The 26,439-nt window shown below is 57.1% G+C and overlaps 2 protein-coding genes across 9 annotated transcripts in view; one reads left to right on the top strand and one right to left on the bottom strand.

The window, feature by feature from the left end:
- The first annotated feature begins 8,076 nt into the window (after window positions 1-8,076).
- NANOS3 (nanos C2HC-type zinc finger 3) lies at window positions 8,077-19,029 on the top strand. Of its 3 annotated transcripts, none has more exons than XM_086408897.1 (2): window positions 8,077-8,839; window positions 18,694-19,029. In XM_086408897.1, the coding sequence occupies exons 1-2, from the start codon at window positions 8,127-8,129 to the stop codon at window positions 18,782-18,784; spliced, it is 804 nt and encodes a 267-aa protein (XP_086265023.1). In that variant the 5' UTR covers window positions 8,077-8,126; the 3' UTR covers window positions 18,785-19,029. The 3 variants fall into 3 exon arrangements, with proteins under 3 accessions (XP_086265023.1, XP_086265025.1, XP_086265026.1); XM_086408899.1 differs by lacking the exon at window positions 8,077-8,839 and adding an exon at window positions 15,035-16,849; XM_086408900.1 differs by lacking the exon at window positions 8,077-8,839 and adding an exon at window positions 15,049-16,837.
- BRME1 (break repair meiotic recombinase recruitment factor 1) overlaps window positions 18,275-26,439 on the bottom strand; it is a 23,553-nt gene continuing 15,388 nt past the window's right edge. For 3 of the 6 annotated variants that reach the window (XM_086408893.1, XM_086408892.1, XM_086408891.1), the window contains 3 exons: window positions 24,605-24,693; window positions 21,941-22,033; window positions 18,275-19,363 (listed from right to left, as the gene is read on the bottom strand). In XM_086408893.1, coding sequence (XP_086265019.1) covers window positions 19,141-19,363; window positions 21,941-22,033; window positions 24,605-24,693 — 405 coding nt within the window. In that variant the 3' untranslated portion in view covers window positions 18,275-19,140. Of the gene's footprint in view, window positions 19,364-20,922; window positions 21,595-21,940; window positions 22,034-24,604; window positions 24,694-26,439 lie in introns of those variants that run through there. The other 3 variants (XM_086408895.1, XM_086408896.1, XM_086408894.1) reach the window with 1 other exon arrangement.

Raw genomic sequence — 26,439 nt, 5'->3', positions numbered from 1 at the left:
CCCGGGGCGGAACCGGCGGCAGTTGCCGGGTAACGCGCTGTTTGTTGGCGCGGGGGGCGGGGCCGGCGCGCGGGGTGACTCACAGCGGCGTGATGCTGGCGGGCGCGGCGCCCGGCAGCCTGGCGGGCGGCCCGGCCCAGGCTGGCCCCGGCGGCTGGAGGGGCCGGGCGGCGGGGGCGCCCCAGCCTCCAAGTGGGTGCCCAAGGCCGGCTGGGAAGTGGCAGAACAAGCCCCGGCTGCCGACATCGGTTCGAATTTCTGCCCAGCCTCTCACTCTCGGGTGTGACTTAGGCGCTCCTTGCCTCAGTTTGGTCATCAGTAAAATGGACGCCACATTACAGGCTGCAGTAACCCATTACTGGGCTACAAAGCAGCTGGGGTCATTACATATTTACACTGTCGGGCATCACTTTGTGCTCTGACTCGGTTTGATCTTGTATCTTTGAGCAAACTTCATAATCTCACCGAGACTCAGTTTCCCCATCTGTTAAAGTAGCAAGGACGTCTCACCTCTCCGGTGGTTTGGAGATTCCACGAATCAGTAGTGAGACAATAGCTGGCGTATCTTAGTACCAGGGGTCTGCCCTCCGCCCCACCAAGGACCAGAGGGACTGTGGGAAGTTTTCTTCGTGGTCCGAACCATGTAGAGAGGGGAGGGTAGGCGCCCCTGGAAATAAATGAGTGTGAATCACAGGCCCAGGGTAGGGTGCCATGAACCTGGCTGCTGGGGCCCCAATCCTGAAGTTGGCGCTGGCAGCACCTGCTGCAAGGGGGCAGGAGGGAGGCCTGAGCGTGAGTCACTGCCCAGCAATGAGGAGTGACTCACGCAGGGCGTGGTCCCCCGGCAGCCCCCCCACCCCAGCGTCCCAGCCGCTCCCACAAAGGCCCTTTGAGAAAGTTCCCCACCCCCCTCCCCCAGACTCTGGGCCCTCTGGGGGAGACTGTGCTGTGGGGCCAAGGCCCTAGTGGGCTGCCCCCAGGACCCCCGCCTAGGCCGGGGAGGCGCCAGCTTGCTTCTGCAATGTCTGTGAAGAGTCACCGTGGGCAGCAGAGCGTTCCCAGAGAGGGGGCTTTTAGGTTGCCTGAGTCACTAGGGGGACAGTGGAGGGTCACACGCATACAGTGGGTAAAGTTGAGTCAGGCTGTCTGGTTGGGCGTGTAGGCCAGGGCCCTTGGAATCAGGCTTTGAAGGCATCATTCTTCCCACCCCGGGAGAGCCTGCAACTCAGGAAGCCCATGACTTTGGTAGGAAACAAGGGTACTGGCGAAACGTCTCAGCATATCTCCCTGACTTTGCTAGCCCTCCACCTAGGCATCCTCTCCTTGCAGTCCCTCTGTGTTTTTTTTTTGGGGGGGGGGGTGGGAGGGTGGGGTTTGGCCACATAGTGTAGCATCCAGGGTCTTAATTCCCAGACCAGGGATTGAACCTGCCCCTCCTGCAGAGGAAGTGCAAAGTCTTAACCACTGAATGGCCAGGGAAGTCCCAGTTGTCCTTCTTAAGCTTGGTGTGGGAAGGACAGCAGGGCCTGGACTAGGCTGAGAGCAGAGATCCACTAAGGGCAAAATTTATGGGGACACCAAAACTTTACTCAGTGTGTGGGTGCTCAGTTGCTCAGTCGTGTCCGACTCTTTGCCACCCCTTGGACTGTAGTCTGGCAGGCTCCTCTGTCCATGGAGATTCTCCAGGCAAGAATACTGGAGTGGGTTGCTGTGCCCTCCTCCAGAGGATCTTCCCAACCCAGGGACTGAACACACATCTCTTATGTCTCCTGCACTGGCAAGCAGGTTCTTTACCAGTAATGCCACCTACTTACTAAAACATCAAGATTAAAAATTTTTTATAACAACTTTATTGATATAAAATTCATGTATCATAAATTAACCTTTTTTATGTACAATTTTTATTATTTTTTTGGCCACAATGTTTGGTTTGCAGGATCTTTGTTCCCCAATCAGAGATTGAACCCACACCCCCTGCAGTGGAAGCATGGAGTCTCAAACCACTGATCTGCCAGAGCAGTCCCCAACGAACCTATTTAAAGTAAATAATTCAATGTTTTTAGTATATTCATAGAATTGTGTAACTTTCACATTTTCATTAACCCCCCAAAGAAACTCAGTACCCATACGCGATCACTCCCCAGATGCCCCCATCTCCCCCACCCACTGTACCCCTACACTCCTTTCTGTCTCTATATACGAATGGACTCATACAATGTGACTTAATGACTAGCTTCATTCACTTTTCAAGATGTGCTCAAGTTGTGGCATGTATCGCAACTTCATTCCTATTGATTGCTAAATCATATGTGGTATAGATACGCCACATTTTTTAAAATCCATTCATCAGTTAATGGACATTTGGGTGTTTTTCACTTTTTAGCAAACAAGAATAATGTTGCTATGAACATTCATGTACACACTTTTGTGTGGGAAATCAAATAATAGACAGGGTTTGATAGGGTGGGGATTAGGGAAATGTGAGTGAGGTGAGTCATCAGAGGGCAAAATTGAGTCCTGTCTAGATTTGTGCTTTACCAGTGAGGTTGCCACTTGTCACTTGGCTACTGGGCAGCTGAAACCTGGCTATTCCAGACTGAGATATGTTGTAAATATAAAGCTTGTTTTCAAGAATGTGAAATATCTCAAGAATTTTTTAAAAAAATCTTGATTACATGTTGAAACCATGCTATTTTGCATATGTCAGGTTAAATTGCATATATTATCAACATTCATTTCACCTGTTTCTTTTACTTTTTGTAATGAGGCTACTAGGGGACTTTTCTGGTGGTCTAGCAGCTAAGATTCTGAGCTTCCACTGCAGGGGATACTGGTTCGATACCAGGATGGGGAACTAAGATGCCACATGCCACTCACTGTGGCCATAAGACCCCCCCCCCAAACAAAAACAAGCAAACCGGTAATGGGGCTACTAAAAATTGTTTTATTACACACGTGGCAGGTCACATTTGTGGCTCTGTTGTTATTGTTTAGTGGCTCAGTCGTGTCTGACTCCTTTGCAACCCCATAGACAGTAGCCCACCAGGCTCTTCTGTCATTGGGATTTCCCAGGCTCAAGAGTACTGGAGTGGGTTGCCATTTCCTCCTCCAGGGGATCTTCCCAAGGATCTTCCCAAGGTCTGACCCAGGGATCAAACCCAAATCTCCTGCATTGGCAGGTGGATTCTTTATTGCTGAACCACCAGGGAAGCCCATTCGTGGCTTTAAAAGTATACAGCACTTTTCTTGGAGAGTAGTGGGCTTGTTGCCTGTTTCTTTCTCTTCCTTACTTCTCAAGGGGGTGCCTGATCACACTAAGTGGTGAGTCAGGCCAATGCTCCCAGTCACCTCTGTCCTCGACCTCTGTACAGAATCTGTCAACTTTGGGGAGCTCCCTTGCAGTTCAGGGGTCAGGACTCCATGCTTCCACCGCAGGGGGCAAGGGTTGGATCCCTGGTCAGAGCACTAATATCCCACATGACGCACGGTGTGGCAAAAAAACCCACAAAAGAATCTGTTGCCTTTGCCTACTTCCTCCTTGGCCGCAGGACACTACATTCTCCTGGTGGCCTTTCTCCTCCTCCTGCTCCTCCTCAGTCTTTTGAAATGCCTCTCAAACGCTCTCCTCCCCAGGCAGAGCTTTGGTCACTACGTGTTGATGACCTTCCTCTCCAATCATCTCCTCGAGGGGGCCCTCAGGTGTCTCCGACTCTGTCTGCTCATCCTTCCTCCGTGGTTCCTTGGCCCCCACACTTGGTCCACCCCTGAGACCCGTCTGCCTCCTGAAGCTGCCTGTTTCCACCTGTTCCCCGGGGCCTCCGTCCTAATTCAAGCTGGTGGACAGCCAGCCACATGGGTCTCCTCGTTGGCCCTCTGCTTCCACTCATGTCCTGGTTGCTGTGTGCTTGCCCTGGTGGACCTGCTGATCACCTCCCACTAAATCTGCTACATCGTGATTTCAGACAATGGTTACACAACTTGTATGCATATGTCAAAACTCAAAGAACCATGTAAAGGCAGAATTTTACTCTGTGTAAATAATAACTCAATATATTTAACTACAAATAGAAACCCAGGCTTCCCTGGTGATTCAAAGATAAAGAATCTGCCTGCAAATGCAGGGGACACGAGTTCAGTCCCTGATCGGGGAGTAAGTGTTCCACATGCTGCAGGGCAACTAAGCCCATGTGCCGAAACCACTGAAGACCACGTGTCCTAGAGCCTGGGCTCTGCAACAAGAGAAGCCACTGAGATGAGAAGCTCGAGCACTGCAACTGGGGAGTAGCCCCCACTCACCACAGCTGCAGAAAGCCCATGCACAGCAATGAAGACCCAGCACAGCCATAAAAAACTAAATTAAAACAAATAAAACTTTCCAAATCTTCCCACCCTATACTTATATCCAAACCCCTCATTGACCACCAAGGCCCTGCATGACCTCACCCACTCCAGAAGCCTTCCCTGATTGCACCTCATCCTCCAGACTGGCCCCACGCCTCCCCAGTACTCCCTTATGCTTCTGGCTTTCAGCTCTGGAAACTCTTGGCTAGCTACGTGACTGCCTCACCTGCCAGTGGCAGGCAGGCAGGCGCCACGTCATTTTGTTCTTCAACACGTCAGAAATGTAGTGATCATCAATACGTCCAGACAACAGTCTGAGACTCTGCTCTCGGTGCTCCAACATATAATGTTCAAAGGTGATAGGGTGGACTTCCCTGGTAGTACAGTGGCTAAGAATCCGCCTTGCAATGCAAGAGACATGGCTTTGATCCTGGGAAGATGCCACATGCTATGGGGCAACTAAGCCCATGTGCCACAACTAATGAGCCTGAGCTCCAGTAGCCCTTGGGACCACGTGCTGCAACTACCGGAGCCTGTGCTCTGCAACAAGAGAAGCCACTGCAATGAGAGGCCTGCACACCACCCACCACAAAGAGTAGCCCCTGCTTGCCGCATCTAGTGAAAGCCTGCGCATAGCAAAGAAGACACAGCGCAACCAAAAAATAAAAAAAAAATAGAGTTATGAAAAAAAGAACAAGCTAAAGCAAGGGGGTGGGATTTTAACGAGGGGCATCTGGGAAGGTCTCACTGAGGACATGATATTTAAGTAGAGACTTGAAGGAAGTGAGGGAGGCAGCCTTGTGGGTACCTGGGGGAAGAGAGTCCTGAGCAGAGGGAATGGCCAGTGCAAAGGTCCTGAGGCCGGACAATACCCTGTGTGTTTGTGGAACAGTGAGGAGGCCCATGTGGCTGGCGCAGAGGGAATGAGGGAAGGAGGAAAGGAGGTGAGGCAGGGAGGGGACAAGATAGATATAGTGTGCAGGGCTGTGGGGAGGACTTGGGCTTTTGGTATGAATGAAATGGGAACCATGGAAAGTTTTGAGCAGGGAAGGGACTAAGGCATTCACTGGTGCTGTTGGGCCATGGTAGAACAGACTGTGTGAGGTTGGAGCACAGGGAGAAGGAGGTGGCAACTGCGTAGGTCCAGGGGAGAGATTACGGTGGGGTGGCCCTGGGTGGGAACTCTGGAGAGTGGAGGATGCCTTTAGAAGAGACAGTAACTGAACTTGTTAATGGATTGCATTTGTTAAGAAGGGTTTTGGCTGAAGCAGCTGGAAGAATGGAGCTGCCATTTCCGGAGACAGGGAACATGGCTGGAGAAGCTGGTTTGTGGTTGAGTGAACTAGCTCCCAGCCCAGGCCTCACATGGACTTGGAGAGTCGCTGCCCGGACTCCAGTGGGATGTGGAGGAAGGTGTGTTCACAGCCTGAGCCTTGCCTAGGCACACATTTGGGCACATACGGACACCGCCCAAGACCCCCACAGCCCGGCACACCCAGTCATGGCCACAACCTTGCAGGGGGGTCCTTGGGGACTGGGGCTCGGGGACTGATGGGAGTTGAGAAGACCCTTCTGGTTGACACACCCACCAGGGCTACATCTGGGTCCCTAAGGCGACCCCCCCAGGGGACAGGAGGTGATATGGGGTGGAAAATCTCTCAGGGAGAGGTTCAGGAAGGACCGCTGGCTGAGTCACAGCCGTGGGTCCCCTATGAGTCAGCACTGGCAGGGGCCCCAGAACTAGGGTCTGGGGTGGGGCAGGCAGTTCCCACGCCAGAAGGAACCAGGCAGCTTGGGCACTGGGGCTTCCCTCTCTGCCCCTCCCATCCTGCAATGGGCTCCGAGGGATATTCAGAGGACTTTGGGGTAGGGGGTGGGACTAACCACTGGGCCAGGATCCAGGAGTCCTCTCTCCTGATCTGACCCAGCTCAGGAATGCTGAGGCTGCCCACCCAGCTTGTGTTGCAGCAAGAAGGAGCAGAGCTAGACCTTAAGAGGGACCACGTGCGGCGGGGCCGGGGGAGGGGGTGCGGCGGGGGGGAGGTTGTCTATGCAGAGTCCTCAGCGGCTAGGAGGAAGAGGGAATTGAGAGCCAGCGCACTCCGGCAGCCCGAGGGCTCTGGAGTCTGCTGCCCCCTGCTGCTGGCTGTGGGAAGTTTAGCGGGCCTGAGTGCTTCTTCAAAAGGATCCTGGGAGATGGGGAAAGACCTTGCACAGAATCCCAGCTCTGCAGCCTACGGCTGTGCCTCACTGGGCAAACAGCAGTCCCTTTCTGGTCCTCAGTTGCCTGTATGTAAAAATCACAATATGCGCTTCATTGGCTTGCTGGGAAGAGTCTGCGATAGCTGGGATTGAATGAAGACATCATTTCAATGCAATCTTTTTCAGTTAGAATGGGGAGGGTGCATAAGGGACATCCACAAAGCTGTCTCCAACTGCTGAGGCCCAATTACTGTTTACTCACATCCTCTTCCTTCTCCTCCAAGGAATTAGCCCCTATTTGCAGGGAAGTCAGGTACAGAGTAGGGCTGAACCCCAAAGGCCTCTGGGGGACTCCCAAGGGAATATCCACCCTCCTGGGCCTGCTGGAGCTTGGCTTTCTGGGCTGAGACCTGAGGAAAGAAGGAAGGTGTGGGAAAAGGAGACTTATCAAGGAGAAACTGAGGCAGGACATTGAGGGGGATGAAGGGGGGGGCTGTTGCCTGGTGGATCAGGGCCCTGATCCCAAAAGGGTTAAGGCCTGGGTTTTGGGGAGGTGAGGGGCTCGAAGGTTTCCTTTACCCCGGCTTAGACTGGAGCAGGGAAGAAATACACAAAATGAGAAATTGGTCAGCTCAGTCCTGGGCCATGAAGTTCAGCGGGCACCACAGACTGCCCTGAGGTGACTTCTTTCTGCCAGTCGAGGTGGCCACGGCAGGCCAGCATTGTGTGTATTGATGGGAAGTATAAGGGGGGACCTGTGCAAATTCCTGGAGGAATCCTCCAGCGGTGTACTGTTGCTGCTGTGTGTGCCACGTACCTGGTGTGTGTGTGTGTGACCACGGGGGCTCCGTGTAAGCATCTCGGGGGGATCAGGGGAGCCCCACCCCATGCACAACTTCTGAGTCCATCTCCTGTATGTGATCTCTGTACCTGGCCTGTCTGTGTATTTACACTGGATGGTCCCAGGTACACATGGCCCCAAGCATCCCTGTATCTTGTGTGTCTTTATGGACCCTTTGGGCTTCCCGGGTGGCACTAGTGGTAAAGAACTCGCCTGCCAACGCAGAGATAAAAGAGCTGCAGGTGTGATCCCATGGTTGGGAAGATCCTCTGGAGGAGAGCATGGCAACCCACTCCAGTATTCTTGCCTGGAGAATCCCAAGGACGGTGGAGACTGGCAGGCTATGGTCCATAGGGTCACGCTTCAGTCACACACGACTGAAGCGACTTAGCACGCACACGTGGACCCTGTAACCCTAGGACCTGCCGGGGGAAGGGGGGACTTTGTGTGTCTGTGTGTACCCCTGAGATTGTGTACCTGACATGTCTTATGGGTGTATTTCTGTTCTGTGTATATAACCGCGTGTTGTGTCTGTGTATCCATCCACGTGTGCTGAACTGTTGTGTGTCAGGGTGTTCCCATGGCTGTGCACTTGATGAGTGGGGAGGTGTGCTGGTTCTATGTTTACACCGGTATGTCTGTGTACCTTGTGTGAGACCCTGGGCGTGTGTGTACGTGTTTTGGGGCCATTCCTGCGAGTCTGTCTGTTTCTGTGCCAGGATTTTCTGTGTATGCCCCTGGGATGCTCTGTGTACTCTGTTTCAGTTCTGAAGACATTCTTCTTGTCGCTGGATGTGGTGCGTGTCTGTATCTTGCATGTGTCTGTGTGGCCCCAGGTGCCCCTACGTGTGTAGTGGGTTTTATGAACAAGGTTGTGTGGCGGGTGCCCCGTGTCCTACCATTCCCTCGGCTGGGTTTGTGTCTGGAAGTCCCTCGCACACCCTTCCCTGTGTTTGTGGTCCGCGTGCCTTTGTGCGCGTCTGCTCCCCGTGCGCCTTTGAGGTCTGCGTGCATCTGGGCTCCAGCGTGTGCCCGCTCGCGCCCCCGTGTCCCCGTGTCCCCTGCGCGGAGGCCGGGAGCTGCGTCCTGGAGTCCCGTGGGCATCCCCGCTTGCATCCTGGTGCGCCTGGCGGGAGGCCTCGGGGCACACACGGCCGCGGCTGGACCCACCGCCCGGCAGGAGCCGGGAGGTGGGAGGGGGCGGTGGCGGCGGGGAGCGCGGGCACGTCACCGAGACAGACAGGCGGGCGGGCGGGTGGGAGGCGGCGGCCGCGGGTTCGAGCCGGCGCCGGAGCCTCGCGGTCCCCTCCCCCTGCCCGCGGCCTGGGGAGCCCCCGCCCAGCCCCGGAGCCGCCAAAATGCAATTTCCCGTGCCGGCGCCTCGCGGCTCGGGGGGCTTTTCCGGGCGGGTTTTGGACAGAAGAGGGGGAAACAAGGCGGCGGCCCCAAAACGAGGTGAGCGCGGGCGCCGGGCGGGCCCGGGGCGCGAGCGGGGCGGGGGCCGCCCGCGGGGAGGGGGCGCGGCGGGGCGGGGCGGCAGCGGGACCCGCCGCAGCCCCCTCGCGCACCTGCTCGCGGCCGGGGGGCGGGCGCCCCGGCCTCTGCAGCCCGGCCCTCCATTGTTGCGGCGGCTGGGGAAGGGGGGCGGGGAGGCCCTGGCGGCTTCTCTGTGTCTCGCTTTCCCCGAGAGGGGCCCTCGGAGGACCAGACCCCCACTCCAGAGGGGACAGACCCAGAAGTCCCAGGCCAGCTGGGGGCCGCCGGGGGGAGGGCGGGCCGAGATGCCCCTGTGGGGAGGGGACGCAGGCTGAGGGTCGGAGGGGCATGGGTGCCGGGCCTCCTGACACCTGACCGTAGGAGGCCCTGGAGCCGGGCGGCGGCCAGCTTTGTTCTTGGGGGAGCAGGGCGGATGGGGGCCTCGGATATCCCGGACCGGGAGAGGCTCTGAGCCGGCGCGCGCGTTCGAGTAGGCGCTCCCGGCCAAGTTCACGGGCGTGCAGGCCTGTGCGGGCCCTGCGGAGACGGATCCCGGCGGGGGCTTCCCGCTCGGGCCTGGCTGCGGCGGCGGGCCAGGGGCGACAGCGGCGCCGCCTGCCGGAGCCCCGGGGCCCTCCGCAGCCAGCCCCCCGCCGCTGCCCCCGCTTGTCATTACCGCCGGATGCAGAGTATTTACCCGGGCCAAGGTTTGCTAACAGGAACACGCCCTCAAAAAGAGGCCGTAAAAAGGAAAAATTGGCCGGGAATCCCACTACTGGGGAACCCTTTTAAAGCGACAAGGCGCCTTTCACAGGGACCTCGCCCTGGAGGACATGCATTGGGGGCGGGGGGAGGGGACGGAGAAGACCCCTCATTGGCTGATGGGATCTGAGATACACCCTGCATCCCACTACATTTCAGTTCCCCCATCTCCTTTCCCACCGATTCTCCACCTCCCTGGACTGCTCACAGATACACTTACAGAGTCACAATTAGATGAAGACCCCAAATCTACACTCTATACTCCCACATAAATCATCCCCATTGTTACTCACATCACCTGCCAGAACGCTGATGTACACACACAGTCACCCATCATAACACTGCCACGTGGGCACACATCACCCACAATGACAAGAACACCCAGGGCTGACACCTGGGAAAACATTGCCACAGAGAAACGAAGCTGCCACCAACCGGGGTAGACATATCCTTGCACATAACACTGACACACACACATAGTTTTCTGTTGCACACACAGACACTTCTATGCTCACTGTCCCATGGGCACCCACAGGTGCCCACAGTCATCAGAGTAATCTGACAACCGAAGCTAGGTAAATGTCCCAACACAGGGACACATGGACACCATTATTCTCAAGAACTTGGACATGCACACATAGATCTCTGTGTGCCTGCCCAGGCAAGGACACACCCAGTCACCCAGGCAAACTGACACACACACACACAGACGGTAAAGGCCTGCACAGATGATTGAGATTTTGACATCAGGTTATAGTAATCTTAATCTACACACATACAGTTAAACTGACCCTCCCAGACAACCATTACATCACTGTCACCCACAGACAGATATGAACAGTCCAATAGTACCAACACCCATAGTCACCCGCCCTGACACTTGATTATACCCTTAGACACCCCTGGGACTTCCCTGGTGCTCCCGCGGCTAAGAATCCATGCTCCCAATGCAGGGGGACCTGGGTTCAATCCCTGGTCAGGGAAATAGATCCCACACGCTAAAATGAAAGATCCCGCATGCTGCAACAAAGACTGAAAATCCCACATGTCACAACTAAGATCCAGTGCAGCAAAAAAACAAAACAAAACACTGATCTACAGACACAGTAACACATTTGCAGTGAAAATGACATACAGGAAAAGGACATAGAGACATGTAGAAATCCACAGTCACCTGAATGCCCACAAATCCAGCCCTTGTTTACTGAGCATCTGTTAGGTACCAGGGACTGTTCTCTCCTGAGGTTATAAGAGATGAAGATCCCTATCCTCCTGGAGCTGAATTTTTAGTGAGGAGGGGTCAGGGGGGCACCATCATCAGATGACAGACCACAGTCACCCACAGTGACATTGACAGACACCAGACACCCATGTACACCGGCTCACACATGGACCTGCAATTACCCACAATTAGCCTGACACATACCCACAGTCACACTGACATCCACACACAAACAGAAGCCCATGGGAGTGCCAACACAGACAACTGGTGTAGAGACAGCCAGCCACCCATTATGGCACATGCCTACCTTAACTAACGGACACCCACAGACCCCCTAAAATAGCCCACCAAAGTAGCTTTTGGACCCTCAAGCCCATCACAGCCTCCAAGTAACAGGCCCATAGGCAGTTGCTGCCTACATTTTTGCAGATGGGGCCCATCCTGACCCAGACCTATGGTCACTCTGCGCTACAAGCCTTGGTAGAAGTGTCTGAATTTCTCATCAGCCTCTCCCAGGCCCCTCCACGGCCCCCAACCCCAACTCCAGGGAGGCTTCTCGCCTCCCCCAGCCCTGGCCCCACATCTGGTGGGCTTGAGAAGGAAACTCAGGTTCCTGGCTGAACTGGCTGCCCTCAGGGTCCTGAGCAGGACAGACAAGCCCCTTGTCTGAGGACGTGGAGTCAAAAGCCTGAGCAGCCAGCAAGTGGAGAGGAAGCCTGGGGAGGGCGGGGTGGCAACCTGAGAGGCCATGTAGGTATCATGGAAATGAGGGGCCTGCTGCCTGCCAGTCTAGACAGCCTGGGCCATCAACGAGACCCCACATGGGGACTCCTGTGTACACTGCCACTGCACATTCCATAATGGGCTCTTTGTCTGCCAGGCCCTGAGTACCTCCTCCTCCGCGTGTTCCCCGCCGCCAGGTCCTGTGCACACACACACAAGGGCACAGACACAGGGACATATGCACATTGGGACACAGGAGGGGCACACAAGCCACTAGATACCCCGGAAGCCCTGCATCTCGAACCTTGTGCTCCTCCCCGCTCCCACCTCCACACCAGCACCTTGTTCTTCAACTTGACAGCAGAGCTGCCTCCACCCATTGCCTGCCCATCTGGCTCCACTGGAACCTCTCACCTCTGACCCCTGACCCCCAGACCCCATGCCAGCTGCTCTGCCTTCCTGAGCTTAGGATGAGGGTGGGGGTGGGGATAGGCTCTGGGTCAGCCTGGCTGCGGAAAGGCTGCCCCCCACCCAGTCATTCCCAGCCCAGACAGGCCCTCCCAGCTGTAGTGTGGGGTCCCAGGGATAGGGAGGAGAAAGAGGCAGGGCCCCAGATTGGGGGTGGGAGGAGACAGCTCCCTGCCTCCCACCCTGCTGGGCTTCAAAGTCAGACTGGAGGCCCCTTCATCCCCGGAGGCCTCAGGACACTTGGCGGGAGAAACACTCAGCCACCTGCTGAAGGGCCCCAGGTGCAGACAGAGAGAAGGGAGACAGATCCAAGGCCGCCTTTCATCAAAGGGCAGCTCCAGACATGGAGGGAACAGGCGGACGGATATAGGGGAGATCAGGTGGCAAGGGCCAGACACGGATGACCCCAGACAGCCAGGGAGGGGCGCACACAGCAAGGCTGGGGACCCAGACTGATACCAGCCTTTGAGGGGCACAGTCAGACCCAGACAGGAGGACCCAAACACACAGCAGGGTGGGAAGCCTATACCCACCACGACAGACAAAGGGAGAGAGTCAGACCCCAGGTTATGTCCGGACAGCCCTTCCCCCATAGGGGGGTGCTGGGGGCTGCGGGCCTGGGGCACCTCTCTTTGATCCCAAGGCCCATCCTTTGGCCCCAGCCCTGCCTTCCTGAGTTGGGGAGACCCCTTACTAGGACCTACCTGAGGTAGGTCAAAGTCAAAGCCCTCAGGGAAAGGAGCAGTGGTCCCCGGAAGACCCCTCTCCCACCCCCAGCGCACTGTGGCCACGGTGCCTCTCCATGACCTGGCATTCTAACCTCTTGGTTGTTAAGAACCGCTGAGAGAGTTCTGGTCCAAACTCTCAGAACCTCACCTTCCTCATTGATAAAACCTCACCTTCCTCAGTGTATCCTAATAACAGGGTGATTATGTAAAGCATCATTATTAGAATCACTGTCATTGTTGTTAATACCCCTGCCCTCCTAACCTACCCTCCTCTCCCAGCATTCTGCTTGTTAGGACCGCTGTCCTCCCTGCAGGTGATCGCCTCTCCCAACACGCGCCCTAAGAAAGGCCTGGATACACTGTGCCTGAATGGGGGAGGGCTCTGCAGGGCGGGTGGATGGTCCTTGGGAGAGGAGTCTCCGCGCGGAGCTCCAGACAGGGGTGGGAACCGGACTGGTCCCGGGTGGGCGAGAGGGCGGGCTCTGGGGAACGCAATCCGGGGCGGGGAGGGGCGGGTCTTACGGGAGTCGGGCTCCGAGGGGGTCCCCGGCGGACCTTCACGGAGTTGAGATCCCTGGGAACGACCTTGGGGACGCGTAGGGACGAGGTCTCTGGGGGTCTGGGCAGGAGGATTTGAGAGGCCCTAGCGGGGGCTCCCGGAGACAGCTGTAGATGGGAGGCCAGCGGAGGTGAGCTCAGAGAGCGAGGCCCCGGGGCGGGCCTTAGAGGAGCTGGGTGGGCTCTTGGAGGACCGGGTTAGAAGGCGTGTTTTATGGAGATTGAGTTTGGGGGCGGGCTACATGGGAGTCTATCTGGGCGGGCTCTAGAGGGAGGGTCCTAGGGATGTGCAATTTGTGGGTGGGCTTCGAGGGGGCGGGCCTTGAGGGGTCGGACTGGAGTCGGTGGCTTGCGAGGGGCAGGTCTCTGGAGGCTGGCTCTAGGTGGGGATTTCGAGGGTGGGGCTCCGAGCGCCGTGCTTCCTCTGGCCTCCTCCGCGGAAGGTCATTTTTGGGTTCACTCAAGCTCAGCACACCTAGGGGATCTGATTTGCCTTAAGTGTTACGGCAAGCGGTTTATCCTTTGGGGCTCGATATTGCCGTCAGTGAAATGGAAGGGGACTGGAAATTTGAAGTCTAGGCCATTCTCTTGGGGGGAGGGGGTCCCAGACCTCCCAGACCCAGGGAGGTGGGGAGCAGCCTTCTCTGAGACTGTGCGTGGGGGCACCCGAGGGGGAGGACGGCTAACTCTACAGCCGCCCCTGGAGGGAGGGACTGGGGACCGGGTTTGAGGGTGAAGAAATGGGGAAGAGCATTAACGGGGTAAGCCTCGTGTAGTTATGCGCTTGGGCCCCCGTCTGATCGACAAGGGCCCGAGTTTGGAAGCCCGGGACCCTCTGCGATCCTCTAGCTTCGCCCTTGTCCAACCAGCAGGTGGACCCACCTCGGGGCTCGAATTTGCAAAGTGCAGACTCAGACAACCCTCCCCCCAACCACCTTGGGTTGTTGTGATTCATAAACCATTGTGTCCGGAACACGGTGAAGCTCACTTAGGTATTACATTGTATTAAAATGACTTGTTTATCTCTCCGTTGCATCCATGCCCCCGGGGCCAGAACCACTTGGCCTCCAGATCTCTTGGGGCCTCTCGGAATCCCTCCTCTGCCTCTAGCTAAGGGTGCCCTCTGTTCTGGCCTGTCTCCCAAACTGATAATTGGAAGAAATATGCACCTTTGAGGGCCCTTTTGAGAATGCTTTGACTAAATGGGTTAGAAGCCCAGCGCCCGCTGCTGCTATATTTGCATAGCAAAGGTGACAGAAGTATCTGCTGATATTATTACTTAGATTTATCTCCTTTTTCCCTGTCCTGGAGCAGAGTTGGCTCCTTCCTGCTATCTGTTCCCTGACTTAATAGATTCTCTAAGTCTCTCATTCCCTTCCCCTCCCTCACCCTACCCGGTTCCTTGACCCCCCCCCCCCGCCAGCCTCCACTCCCTGCCCCCCAAGGAGTTGCCAAGGGTTTGGGGGAACATTCAACCTGTCGGTGAGTTTGGGCAGCTCAGGCAAACCATCGACCGTTGAGTGGACCCCGAGGCCTGGAACTGCCGTCCACCCACCCACCCATCACGACCCCCAACTTTCAGATCTGGGGCAGGGGCAGGGGATCCCGAACACATCCCCTCCCTTAGGCCACAGCGAAGGTCACAATCAACATTCATTGTTGTCGGTGGGTTGTGACAGAGACCAGACCCACCGAGGGATGAATGTCACTGTGGCTGGGCCAGACACAATCCTGGACTCCCCCGCTCCCGCCCCCCAAAACTGCTCAGCCAGAACCTGACCCTGACCCTGGCCTTTCACCCCTCGAGGAGGGCTGGTGTCTGGGGTACTTAAAGACACAGGCTAGATTTGGGGGCATCAATCCTGGAGGGCTGTGGACAGGAATTACAAGTTTAGGACTGGGCAGCTGAAAAACCTTTCTGAAAGGGATTAGGGGGCCCTGCTTCCAGACGGCTCAGTGAAGCTTTCTTGAATGAATGAATGAATGAGGTGTGTAGGCGGCACGTCACCTCTTCTCTGAGTTCCAGTCTCGGGCCCTGCTTTCTCACCCTTCTTACCTGGTACCTGCAGACCCCTCCTTTACCTTCAGTTGCCCACCTAGCACCTGATGCCCGTTGATCACCTGCCAGTCTGTGTCCCACCTGGGTGACTCGGGGGCACACCGCATCCTCCTGAGATGGAGCGCAGGTCTCATTTGAGAGGGCAATCAAGGTCCTGGCCAATCTAGGGGTCTCCCCTCTGCCCCGTTAGCCCCACCTGTGCCTGTGCTCTCTTCCCCATAATCCTCAGTCTCAAACCCTTTTCCACCCCAGGACCTGGAGAGACTGACTCCACAACACCTAAGGCTCCTGTAACTGGTGGGGGAGGCAGGCTTTGTTTGCCTTCGTGAATAACCCCAGGGCAGGTGACTTCAAACCCGTTTGTTCATCAGCTAAAAGGAGGTTCCACTGACAAGGGGTGTGAAAGCTCCCTGAGGGTGACCAGAGGTAGGGGCCTTGGTCCTTGTCCCCCCCCCCCCACCATAAGACAGGCCCATCCTCCTTCCAAAGTCAGCTGGAAGGTCAGTGGCTCCCCCTCCCCCCTCCCCCAGTCCTGGAGAAGGAAGAAAGAAGTTACTAAGTTACTGACTACAGCACTGCTAGTCTTTGGGGTGGGGCTTCCAATGCCCCCACCTGCATCACTCTGGTTCTCCTGGAGGAGTAGACAAGGGCAGCCCTCTCAGTGCCCTCTGGGTGGGGTGTGTGGCTGCTTATTGCTGGTACCCCCTGCAGCCTGTGTCTTGTCACGCCCCCTCACCCTTAGCCTACCCAGAGGCCATGCAGCCCCGTGGCAGGTGCATTTCTGGGGGGAGCTGCAGCAAGCCCCCTGTGGCAATAGGGAACCTCCTACAGCCTGCTCCTCCCTCTTCACACCCCCTTGGAGTATAAGGAGGGAACTGACAGCCCAGACTCCTCGGCTCCAGAGAGGGGAAGGGAAGGGAGAGTAGGCAGAAGTAGAGAGACCAGCTTGGGGGCGGCTGGGTTTCTCCTGTCTTCTGCCCCTCCACCTGGCACACGGGGCCCAGCCATGGGGACCTTCAACCTGTGGACAGACTACTTGGGTTTGGCACGCCTGGTTGGGGCTCAGCGTGAAGAAGAGGAGCCGGAGACCAGGCTGGATCGCCAGCCAGAAGCAGTGCCCGAACCGGGGGGTCAGCGACCCAGCCCTGAATCCTCACCAGCTCCCGAGCGCCTGTGTTCTTTCTGCAAACACAACGGCGAGTCCCGGGCCATCTACCAGTCCCACGTGCTCAAGGATGAAGCGGGCCGGGTGCTGTGCCCCATCCTCCGCGACTACGTGTGCCCCCAGTGCGGGGCCACCCGCGAGCGCGCCCACACCCGCCGCTTCTGCCCGCTCACCGGCCAGGGCTACACCTCCGTCTACAGCTACACCACCCGGAACTCGGCCGGCAAGAAGCTGGTCCGCTCGGACAAGGCGAGGACGCAGGACCCTGGACACGGACCGCGCCGAGGAGGAGGTGCCTGTGCAGGTGGCTGGGGGGACTCGCTGCAGAGGGGGGTCTGCCCTGGGCTGACTTAGAGCCTCTGAGAAGTGGGTTAACCCCTGGGCTGACCCACTTCAGAGGGTTGGGTGGGGGAGAGAATCCATACACAATAGAAGGCTTAGAACCGTGTTCTAGAACTGTTGCCCTAGTGGGTAAGCTGGGGCTGGGGTTCCCTGTGTGACCTTGGGCAAGACACTCTCCTTCTCTGGGCCCATAGAGGGAACATTGTTTTCAGGCGCAGGGTGAGCTAGCAGGGAGGCCGTGGGGACTAGTGATGAGGTCTGGCAACAGGTACAGCAGGGGCTGCAATCTTGTGCGGAATGCAGGTGCCACGTGACCAGAGGGAAACAGCCTCACTTGTCCACTCATTCGCCAGGTGGTTTGTGAGGCTTGTCCTGTGCCAAGCACTGGGCTGGGCTTGGCCTTCAGTGGTAGATGGGACAGTGACAGTTATAACAGAAACGGGGGAGTCTAAAGGGAGCACTCAAGCTAGACAAAGCGGTCCAGGAGGGCTTCCTGGAGGAAGTGACTCCTGGAAACCTCATTCAGTTTGGTGAAATGCTGAAGGGGGTCTGGGCACTGGGGCTCACTAGGGAACTTGGTTAAATTCCGTGCGTCTGGGATGGGAGTATGCGTGCATGAAGGATGGAGGGGAAGGTGTCAGAAATTTCGGGGAAGGGCTGCTTGCTGATCGCCTTGAAGAGTTTGGACTTGAGTACTAGGGAGCTGAGAAGGGGACACGAGTAGGTCTGTGTATTAAGGGTGTGTTAGACTGTGCGTGTGTTAGACCGTGGCTAATGGGTTGGGCTGTGGGGGTGGATTTGAGGGGGTTGGAAGAAGTTGGTCCTCCAGGCAGAGGTGTTCGAGTTGGCATCAGTTTGGAGGGAAAGAACCATGAGTTTGCTGTGTGTGGGTCACCCCCCGGGGAGGGTGGCTGGAGGCTCCCTAAGGTCTGCACAGCCACAGAGGGTTCCCTCCATCTTGCTCATCAAATTCGGAGTCCAGTTTTGCAGGCCTGAGTGAGGCCAGAGCATCTGTACTTCTAACTAGATCCCCTTGACCTCCGTAGCCGGCAGGCTTTGAGTAAGCTAGGCTTACGTATCAGCAGTTACTATTACAGACTCGAAACACCTCCGCTTCTGCAGGTTTATAAGAGAAATCCGTTTTAGCAACTTTGGGGAAGTCAGCCAACAGAGGGACCGGTTTGACGGGGCGGTACCCCATTACTGCCTCTCTTAGACTGGGGGCCCCTCGGGAAGTCACCAGAAGGGAGGACCCCTTCCCATCCCGGCGGCTGTGCGGGGAACACGTTAGAAGGGTTGTGAGACTGCCTGCGGGAGAGGATAGTATTCCTGTAAGGTCTGACAAGGTCCAACTGGGAGAGGGAGGAAGCGGAAGCGACACAGAGACGATGGTCTCAGAATCTTCTTTTTTCCCCTTAAGCCCGAGGGAACAGGAAAACTTGACTCAGGGGTGGGGTGGGGTCGGGGAGCCCTCACTACGATATTGGCACGGAAAGGCTGCCTGAGGCTGTCCTCCCAGGAAACTTTCTGAGTGTAACAAATCCGGGGTTCCCGGAGCCCTGCGGCCGCGAGGGGGCAGTACGGCAGGACAGAGTTGGGAGTTTCCGTTGCTTTGTGTCTGGCTCTGGGTCCCACCTGGGACTGCCCGGGGCTGCGAATAGCACAGGGGTGCTAGTCCGGAAGGAGCCTGCAGGTGGAGCCAGAGCCCCGGCAGCTCTGCAGGTTGAGTCGGAACTTCCGGATCATCGAATCATCCTTATTACTAAATGCTTTTCCCCTCCCCCCAACTCTGCTTTTAAAATCTAGGTTCCAAAGGTGCCAGGAAGTCTTCTGGAACTCCTCCCTCTTCCTGCTGCCCCTCAACTTCTGCCTAAGGAGACTGGCGTGGGCAGGATGACGCCTTCACCTGGGGATGGGGACCCAGGCTCAGTGGAGGCTGGGTTTCAGGGAAGACCCACCCTCCGAGGATCCGCCCCCTAGACGGTGCCTCCAGCCTGGGGGCTTGGCAAAGGAGCCGGGTCTGGGACCACCGCCCAAAGCGCGCCCGCCCCCGTCACTGAAGGGGGTGGTCCTCAGGCACCCCTGCCCTTCTTCCCCAACGCTGGGCAACCAGTCAGCGCTCAATAAATGTTTATGAATGGATCAGCGTCATACGAAGCCCGGTCTTGGGACAAGGTATCGTGAACTGCGCCGCTGGGGCTGTCGCGTCCCTCAGCCTCCACATGTTACTCTGATCTCCGGTTTCCTCAACTGCTATTTGGATTTCTTTTCGCCCTGGGGCGCTGGGGTGAGGTGCTTTGGGCCGAGAAATGGCAGCTGGGGGGTCGCCCCAGCCCGGCACTTCTGAGCAGACATTTGCAGTGGAGTTAGTGCCATGAATCTTGTTTCTGTGACTTTTGTGTTTGCAGACTTTTCTGGCCACCTCTTGCATATTGACACGTCAGATGGGTAGATCCAGCACACTGGAGGCGGGGGCCTGATTTGAGGGGGCAATGGAGAAACAATTAGAGGTTCCCCCATCGTTGTCCTCACCTCAGAAGCCCTCAGTGAATGTTTAGGTTACCATTGATGCCCCAGAAACTGGGGGCCAGAGTCACATGCCAGGCCCTTCAGAACAAGGGAAGGACTTCTGGGTTGGGGCAGGGTGAGGGTTGGGGGCCATAAGGAATGGGAATATGTCCTGGTCAGTTGTGCCAGACAACAGCTTGGGCAAGGGGCACTGTGGAGGCTGTACTTCTTCAGGAGTGGGAGGGGACAGAGGTCCATCCCCACCCTGGTAGTGTGATCTGGTTCTCCTGGGGGGCTTGGCTTGGGGGGATCCCCACCCCATGTCTCCACCCCCAGATCTTGTTCCACCAGCCTTGAGGGGGCAGCAGGGAAGAAGTGCCAGTCCACATTCCTTCTCCAGTCTGAGGGCTGGCCTGAGCCTGGTCTCCACCCCCAGCCTACAAGGTCTCCTGGGGTTGAGTCAGGGCAGAATTTGGACTTCCCAGAATTTGCCCTTGGCTTTGCCATTTGATCTGGGACCTGAGGCCACCTGAGGAGGGCTGCGGTGAGCCAGGGATCAGAAACGGCCCTTGAAGACAGCCTACTGCCCAGGCTTGGAGAGAAAAGGGAAGGAGGAGAAAGAAGACATGAGGGAGGCCTCCTCAGCAGTGCCAAGGGTTTCACATGGAGTCAGGGGACACAGTACCCCAGCCACTCTCAGCTACGTACAAATGCTAATTATATAAGCCAGAGCCACTGGGGCTTGAGACCCAGGGAACAGGGTGACTGGGCACATTCTGGTGGGTTCAAGGAAGGGGCTGTACATTCTGCAGGGTAAAAAGGCTGGGGGACTCTGAGCCACCTGAATGGGATGTCCCAGGTATAAGAAGGTGGTGGCAGGAGGGCCCTCCCTGCCTTGGCCCTAGGAGTTAGGGTGCAGGGGCAACAGGCAGAGCAACAAATTAGTCTTGGGTCTGGTCCACCTAGTGGTGACCTATTTAACAGAAGCAATGTCTTCTGCAAAACGGGTTTGACAGCAGCACTTGGGACTGCTAGTGACAGTGTGACCTCACTGGGGCTGTGGTGAGGCTTGGTGGGGCAGGGTGTGCGCACGCTTGCCCTCGGCACCCTCCAGGCATTAGCTGTGTCTGCATCAGTTATGATTCCCACCCAGGGTTGCCTCCTAGACCAGGGCTTCTCGGCAGCTTGTCCCACAGAGGAGAGGCAAGGCCAACTCAGCACTGAACTCCAGCTTGGACAGTCAAGATGTCTCAGTGGGCTGATTGGTCCACAGATACTTGTGTGCTGGAATTTGTACACATGCACATCTCTGCACATACCCACCTGCTCCAGGAGAGTCTGACACTTGCTAACGCATGGGGACCCCTAGACTCCATCTGGGACTGGGGGCCCCCGGCAGTACATCAACTTGTCTTCACAAAGAGCATGAGAAACAGGAGGAGAACGAGGTGGTATTAGGGAGGTTTGTGGGCAGGCCATCAAGGAACTGAAAACACCTCCAACCGCAAACAGGTCGGTCACACGGTCTGAGGTCTGGCTAAGGCATCATTTATTAATGGGCTTCCCAGAAGAAATGGAAATCCGGTGAAAAACAAGGGTATGACCAACAAAGCGAGCCCTTTTCTCCTCCAGGAAAGAAACAAATTCTGAACCTTCAGTAACCTCAGCTAAGGAGCTGAAATTTGCAAACTCAGATAAACATCTGGGTGGCCCCGGGCCCCTGGCTCAGAAGCAGCTGGCTTCCTGGGGCCCCAGAAGGCCTGCCACAGGGAGGAGCAGGTTCCCGCCCCACGCAGCTCCCAGGGGAGGCCGATGACAGAGGCAGGGCCTCTCGTGTTTCCCGTGGGAAGCTGACTTCCCCGTCAGCTGAGGGACGGTTTCTGGGGCCCCCAGGACCGGCACGTCAGAAGGTCAAGATAGCAGGGTGGGGGGAGCGAGCACACAGGGTCTGCAGAGGGATTGTTCCCCACTGTTGGGCAGGACATTTCTGGGAGCCAGTGAGCTTGCAGGAACACACACTACAACCCCAGGCAGTTTGGAACCAGCTACAGATCCCTCCAGGACTGCTCCCCTCGGGGGAGGGTTCCGGCCCCCTTTGCGGTGTAGGGTGTGGGGGCCTTCCCGGCCGGCTTTGCTTTCCGGTAGTAGTTGAGGCGCTTGAAGGTCTCCAGGTCCCGGTGGGTGCTCATAATCAGCCGGCTGGGTGGAAACAGACCTGGGCTGTGCCCCACCTCACACTCGGGCACACTGGGCTGCTCACATCGGCTCACTCGCTCATGGGTACTCGGGTCACACCCGCATAAGCACAGGCGTGTGCACAGTCCGCATCAGCCTGCTGCAGGCAGGCTGTGACCCTTCTAGCCCCTCCTTAGAGCCTGACAACTCTGTGAAGGAGAAGCTTCCCAGAGGCCCCTCACCGGGGGGCTGGGCCCACCCTGGCTCCCCCAGATCACTGGTACACTGGGGCCTCCATCACCCACCCCTGGCTCCATTCCCTCTGCCTGTCCCAGGGACTGTGGGTCCACGGTGCCAGCCCAGCCCTTACTTCAGGTTGGAGAGCTCCATGACCAGGCCCCTCACGGTGTCCGTCGCGTCCTCTATGCTGGCGGCCTCGCAAGTCTTGATCCCCACTCGTGTCCTGGCGGGAAGGGAGGCAGGAGGACAGCTCACTGGAGAGCCCCACCAGCCTCCACTGGGGGCGCTCTGCTGAGCCTTGAGCCATCTCTCCAGAGATGAACACCTTTGACAGCCATGACGCCCCCTCCCACCAGGCAGGGTCCTGATGGCCAGCCCTATGGCTCTACCGCTGAAAATACACCCAGAATCTAGCCCCTTCCCCCACCAGGTGGCTCCTGTGGGGCAGTTGCCACACCCTCCTCGGCCCCCACCTCCTGCCCTTATATCCTGTCCCCTCAAGTGACTTGGTGGGGGGGGCTGTGGAAATGGAAACCCAGCCCAAATCTCTCCCCGCAGCCCTACACCATCCGCCGTGCCTCCAGACCCACCCACTCCCTCTTGTCCCTCTTCCCCCTGTTGCAGCCACACTGAATTCCTGGCCATTCCCGTAGCACTTCTTAGGGCTCTGAAATGTTCTTTCCAGAATGTCTCCTCTGTGGGGGTGGGGGAGGGAGAAGCTGGGAGGGGGACCCTCCCTCTCCCTCCCCATCCACCACAGGTTAAAATCTTAACCCCTTCCCTGCTATCTTTTTCTCCCCACCACTCTGCCATCTGACCAGCTAATAATTTGTCTGTTGCTCACCACCACCCCCCAAGCTCCCACCCAACTAGGGAGAAGCTGTGTTTCTCCCCAGTGCCCAGAGCAGGTCCTGGAAGACCTGGCATTGGAGGGCATCAGTGCCTATAGAAGGGGTAGACAGGCGGGGCACCACCGTATCTAATAGGTATAGCCTGTGGGGAGGGAGCAGAGGGTCATACAGCTTAGCAGATTCCTGGGCTGTCACTAGAGGAACTGTGGTTCTGCTCCCCCTGCTTTAGTCACCCTGAGATGACTGGTCAGCCTGGGCCTCAGTTTCTTGCCTTTTCTCTCTTGGCCAAGGGCCATAGAAGCAGACCCCAGGACCCACCTGGGGGCTTCCAGCCATCCACGTGGGGTTGCATTGAGGCCGTCAGAGATTCACACACGAATCTCCCTCCTTTTTGCTTAAGCAATAGTAGGGGCCTTCTCTGGTGGTTCAGAGGCTAAGAGTCCGCCTGCCAGTGCAGGGGACATGGGTGTGATCCCTGGTCTGGGAAGATTCGACATGCTGCGGAGCCACTAAGCCCATGCTTTAGAGCCTATGCTCTGCAGTCAGAGAAGCCGCCACAGTGAGAAGCCTGTGCACTGCAACAAAGAGGAGCCCGTGCTCTCTGCAACTGGAGAAAATCTGTGAGCAGCAACAAGGACCCAGCACAACAAAAATAAATGTTAAAAAAAACAACAGTGGGGCCACGTTGATTAAACTGCCTCTGGTCCCCAGGCAGGGAGCGGGTGTGTGTGTCTGTCAGGGGAAGCAACATGTGGTACCACAGGTACTATACACAGATGTGTGCAAGGGCAGGGGGTGGGAGGCCCCCCTCTTCCCTGAGGAGGAGGAGCAGGAGGAAGAGAAAGGAGACAAATTCCGCCAAGGGTTGCATCCCTCATCTCTCCTCCACACCTGCCAGACAGAAACAGAAACTTGGCCATAAATAATCAATCGGCCACCGCTCTGCAGTTTAAGTACAAGGTAACAGGAGAGGACTGTCGCCCTGTGCTGGTGGTCAGCAAGGCTGGGAGAAAGGACATGAACAGAGGTGATAGACTGGGAGAGGGAAGCTCTGGGGTGGGGGGAGAGGACCCTCCCAACACACACCTCCATGGGCTGGAGGAGCACACCCGGTGCCTATAGGAGGGAGAGAAGGTGGCTGCCTTGGGGAACAGAACCAAGCAGGAAAGAAGACGGGACAGACTGGGGACTCTGGAAGGCCCGAGGGTGCCAGAGCAGGGGTGGCCCCGAGGTCACGCAGGCCAGTGGCTCCGAGCTCTGACTGGGTCCCTACTCCCTCCATGGAGATTCAAGGAAAGCTCTGGGCTGTCTCTCCAATAAAATGCACAACATGCATTCAAACCACCACAGAGCTGGGGGCACCATCCCAAGGGACCTAGGGAGAGATGCCAGCTTGGGTACAGGGTGCTGACTGGGAGTTCTCCACTCCCAGGGAGCAGGGGGCATGGGAAGTTTGCAAGTGGGAGTGGGAACCTTCCTGGCAGTCCAGTGATTAAGACTGCATTGCAACGCAGGGGACCTGGCTTCGAACCCTGGTGGGGACTAGGATCCCATGCCAAGTGGCATGGCCGAAAAGCGAAAATGAAAAAATTTGGGGACTTCCCTAGTGGCCCAATGGTTAAGACTCTGTGCTCCCAGTGCAGGGGGCCTGGATTTGATCCCTGCTCAGGGAACTAGATCCAGCATGTTGCAACTACAACCCCGCGCAGCCACATAAGAAATTCAGGGCTTAGCAACCTTATTAGACAGAGAAAAGTGAGGCCCCTCGAGGGAGAGCCAGGGTCACCTCCATCACCCTCATTCACAAAGTGGGAGCTCAAAAGGCAAGGGTGGGGGAGAGGTGGGGGCTGGAGCCCCAGGAAAGCAGCCACGCTCCCCCTTTGAGAGACAAGAGGAGGACTCCGGCCAAGGCAAGGTCCCACGGTGCCTCCCACTCTACCTACCTCGGCTGGGCCTCAGCACGGGGGCCTCTGTCTGCACACGGGCCGGTGCCAGGCTGGCAGGGGTCCAGCTCGCCTCCTGCAGGAAACAACTGGAAAAGGAGAGTGCGCACACATGTGAGTGACCCGGCTGGGAGAAGGATAGGAGCCACGCAGGTCTGGCTTCTCCTCCACCACACTCGGAAGGCTGAGGCGTGCTTTCCTCCTGCAGAGGAGGAAAAGTGGTGTGGGGGACAGATGCCGTGACAGCCAGACCTGCAGGCCACCAGTCCGGCTGCTCTCGCCCTCCCTCCTCGATACTAGGCCTGACCCTGGGGTCCTCTCCTGGGCCCCAGTCTTCGGACAAGCTGAACTGAGCCACCGGCGGGTGGTTCCATCCCATATTCTCTGTCCCTGACCCCTGAGGCCTGGTGTGGTCTCAGGCCTGTCCTGTGGTATCTAGGAGGGGTCAGAGAGGACCCCAGGGGTGCTGACTGTGGTGAGGCGGGCGGCTGGCATGGAGGGGCAGAGTCGGCCAGATAAGCCCCGAGTTTCATGTCAAGGAAAAGATTTTGCAAATATATTTTGAAGGGAACATTCATAATTAACGGGGGAGAGAGAGCCAGATAACCCTGAGAAGCTTAAATTTCTAAAGGTCAACGGTGGTTTAATTTTCATGGAAAATGTCAGGCTCAGTGGCTCAGCGGCGCAGGTGACGGCTCTTTGCCTCTTTGGAGCCGCTGGCCCAGGGCTGTCTGTTCTTCTGAGGAGACACAAGTCCTGGGTGGGGGATGCCGTGAAGGGTTTGAGCACAACCTGCCAAGGGTCCCGGGATACAAAGGAATGGACATGAAGAACTGTCTGCAGCCCAGCAGCTTTCACTCAGGGATGACTCCAGCCCCAAGACACATCATACTGTCCGCAAACATTTTGGGTTGTCACGCCTTTGCAAGAAGGTGCTCCTCGTGTTCAGAGGGTGGGGGCTGGAGGCCAGGGATGCTGTTCAACCCCCTTCCATGTACAGGATGGCGGCCAGGCCCCCAACGCCAGCAGTGCCAAGGTTGGCACGACTGTTCTAGGCAGTGGTTTCTCCCATGCACACAGCCGACTCTCACGGAGGCAACTCTGTGACTTAAAATACAATTCAGGGACTTCCCTCGTGGTCCAGAGGTTAAGACTCTTCGCTCCCAATGCAGGGGGTCCCGGATCCGATCCCTGATCAGGGAACTAGATTCTGCGTGGCGCAACTAAGACCCAGCACAGCCAAATTAAAAAAAAAAACTCGATGCCATGGATTCACTTAAGTTTGGTCATAAGAAATGTTCTCCTTCCCAACAGGGACCACGGCTCCTACAAGGGCTGTGTAGGAGTTTGTCATGACAAAGGTAGTGCTTGTCCTGAAGGGACAGTAGTGCACCGTCCCCCTTCGGAGGCCACCCACGGGGGCCATGAGAGGGACGTGGGAGTCAGGGTTTTAAATGAGGCCCTCCTTACGAGTAGAGGGGGCTCCACTGGCCCTGGGGTGAGCATCATGTCCCCAGGGAGCCACGATAAGAGGGCAGCTGGGTGTGCAGCCAGCCTGTCACTGCTGCGAGTCCCCAGGGCCCCCCCTCAGCAGTGGAGCTCACAGCTGAGCACGCTGAGGTCGCAGGCCGAGACGCCACCCACCGGCACTCTGTTCCCACAGGGCCTTCCTGCCAGGGAGGGTTCCTGCCTTCTGGAACCTCCCCACGGGAACCTGTGCTCGGGTTGCCCCAACTTGTTCAGGAAGGCCCGGCATCAAAACAGAGCGTGCCTGGGCATCTGCGGCCCTGCCAGGGCAGTGCCTCCTGCAGCGGGCCCGTCCACCCTGGGCGCTG

Source organism: Bos grunniens, chromosome 7 (genome assembly GCF_055505025.1).
Source record: "Bos grunniens cultivar Pamir isolate PY7600 chromosome 7, Bosgru_T2T1.0, whole genome shotgun sequence".
Lineage (NCBI taxonomy): Eukaryota > Metazoa > Chordata > Mammalia > Artiodactyla > Bovidae > Bos > Bos grunniens.
This window is presented reverse-complemented; position numbering and strand designations above follow the sequence as displayed.

What these genes read in the sequence shown, in the direction of transcription:
- NANOS3 (XM_086408897.1), top strand. Translation starts at nt 8,127, where the DNA reads ATGCTCTGTGTACTCTGTTTCAGTTCTGAAGACATTCTTCTTGTCGCT. An exon ending in GGCGGCGGCCCCAAAACGAG is followed by an intron (nt 8,840 to 18,693) that starts GTGAGCGCGGGC and finishes TTTAAAATCTAG; the next exon opens with GTTCCAAAGGTGCCAGGAAG.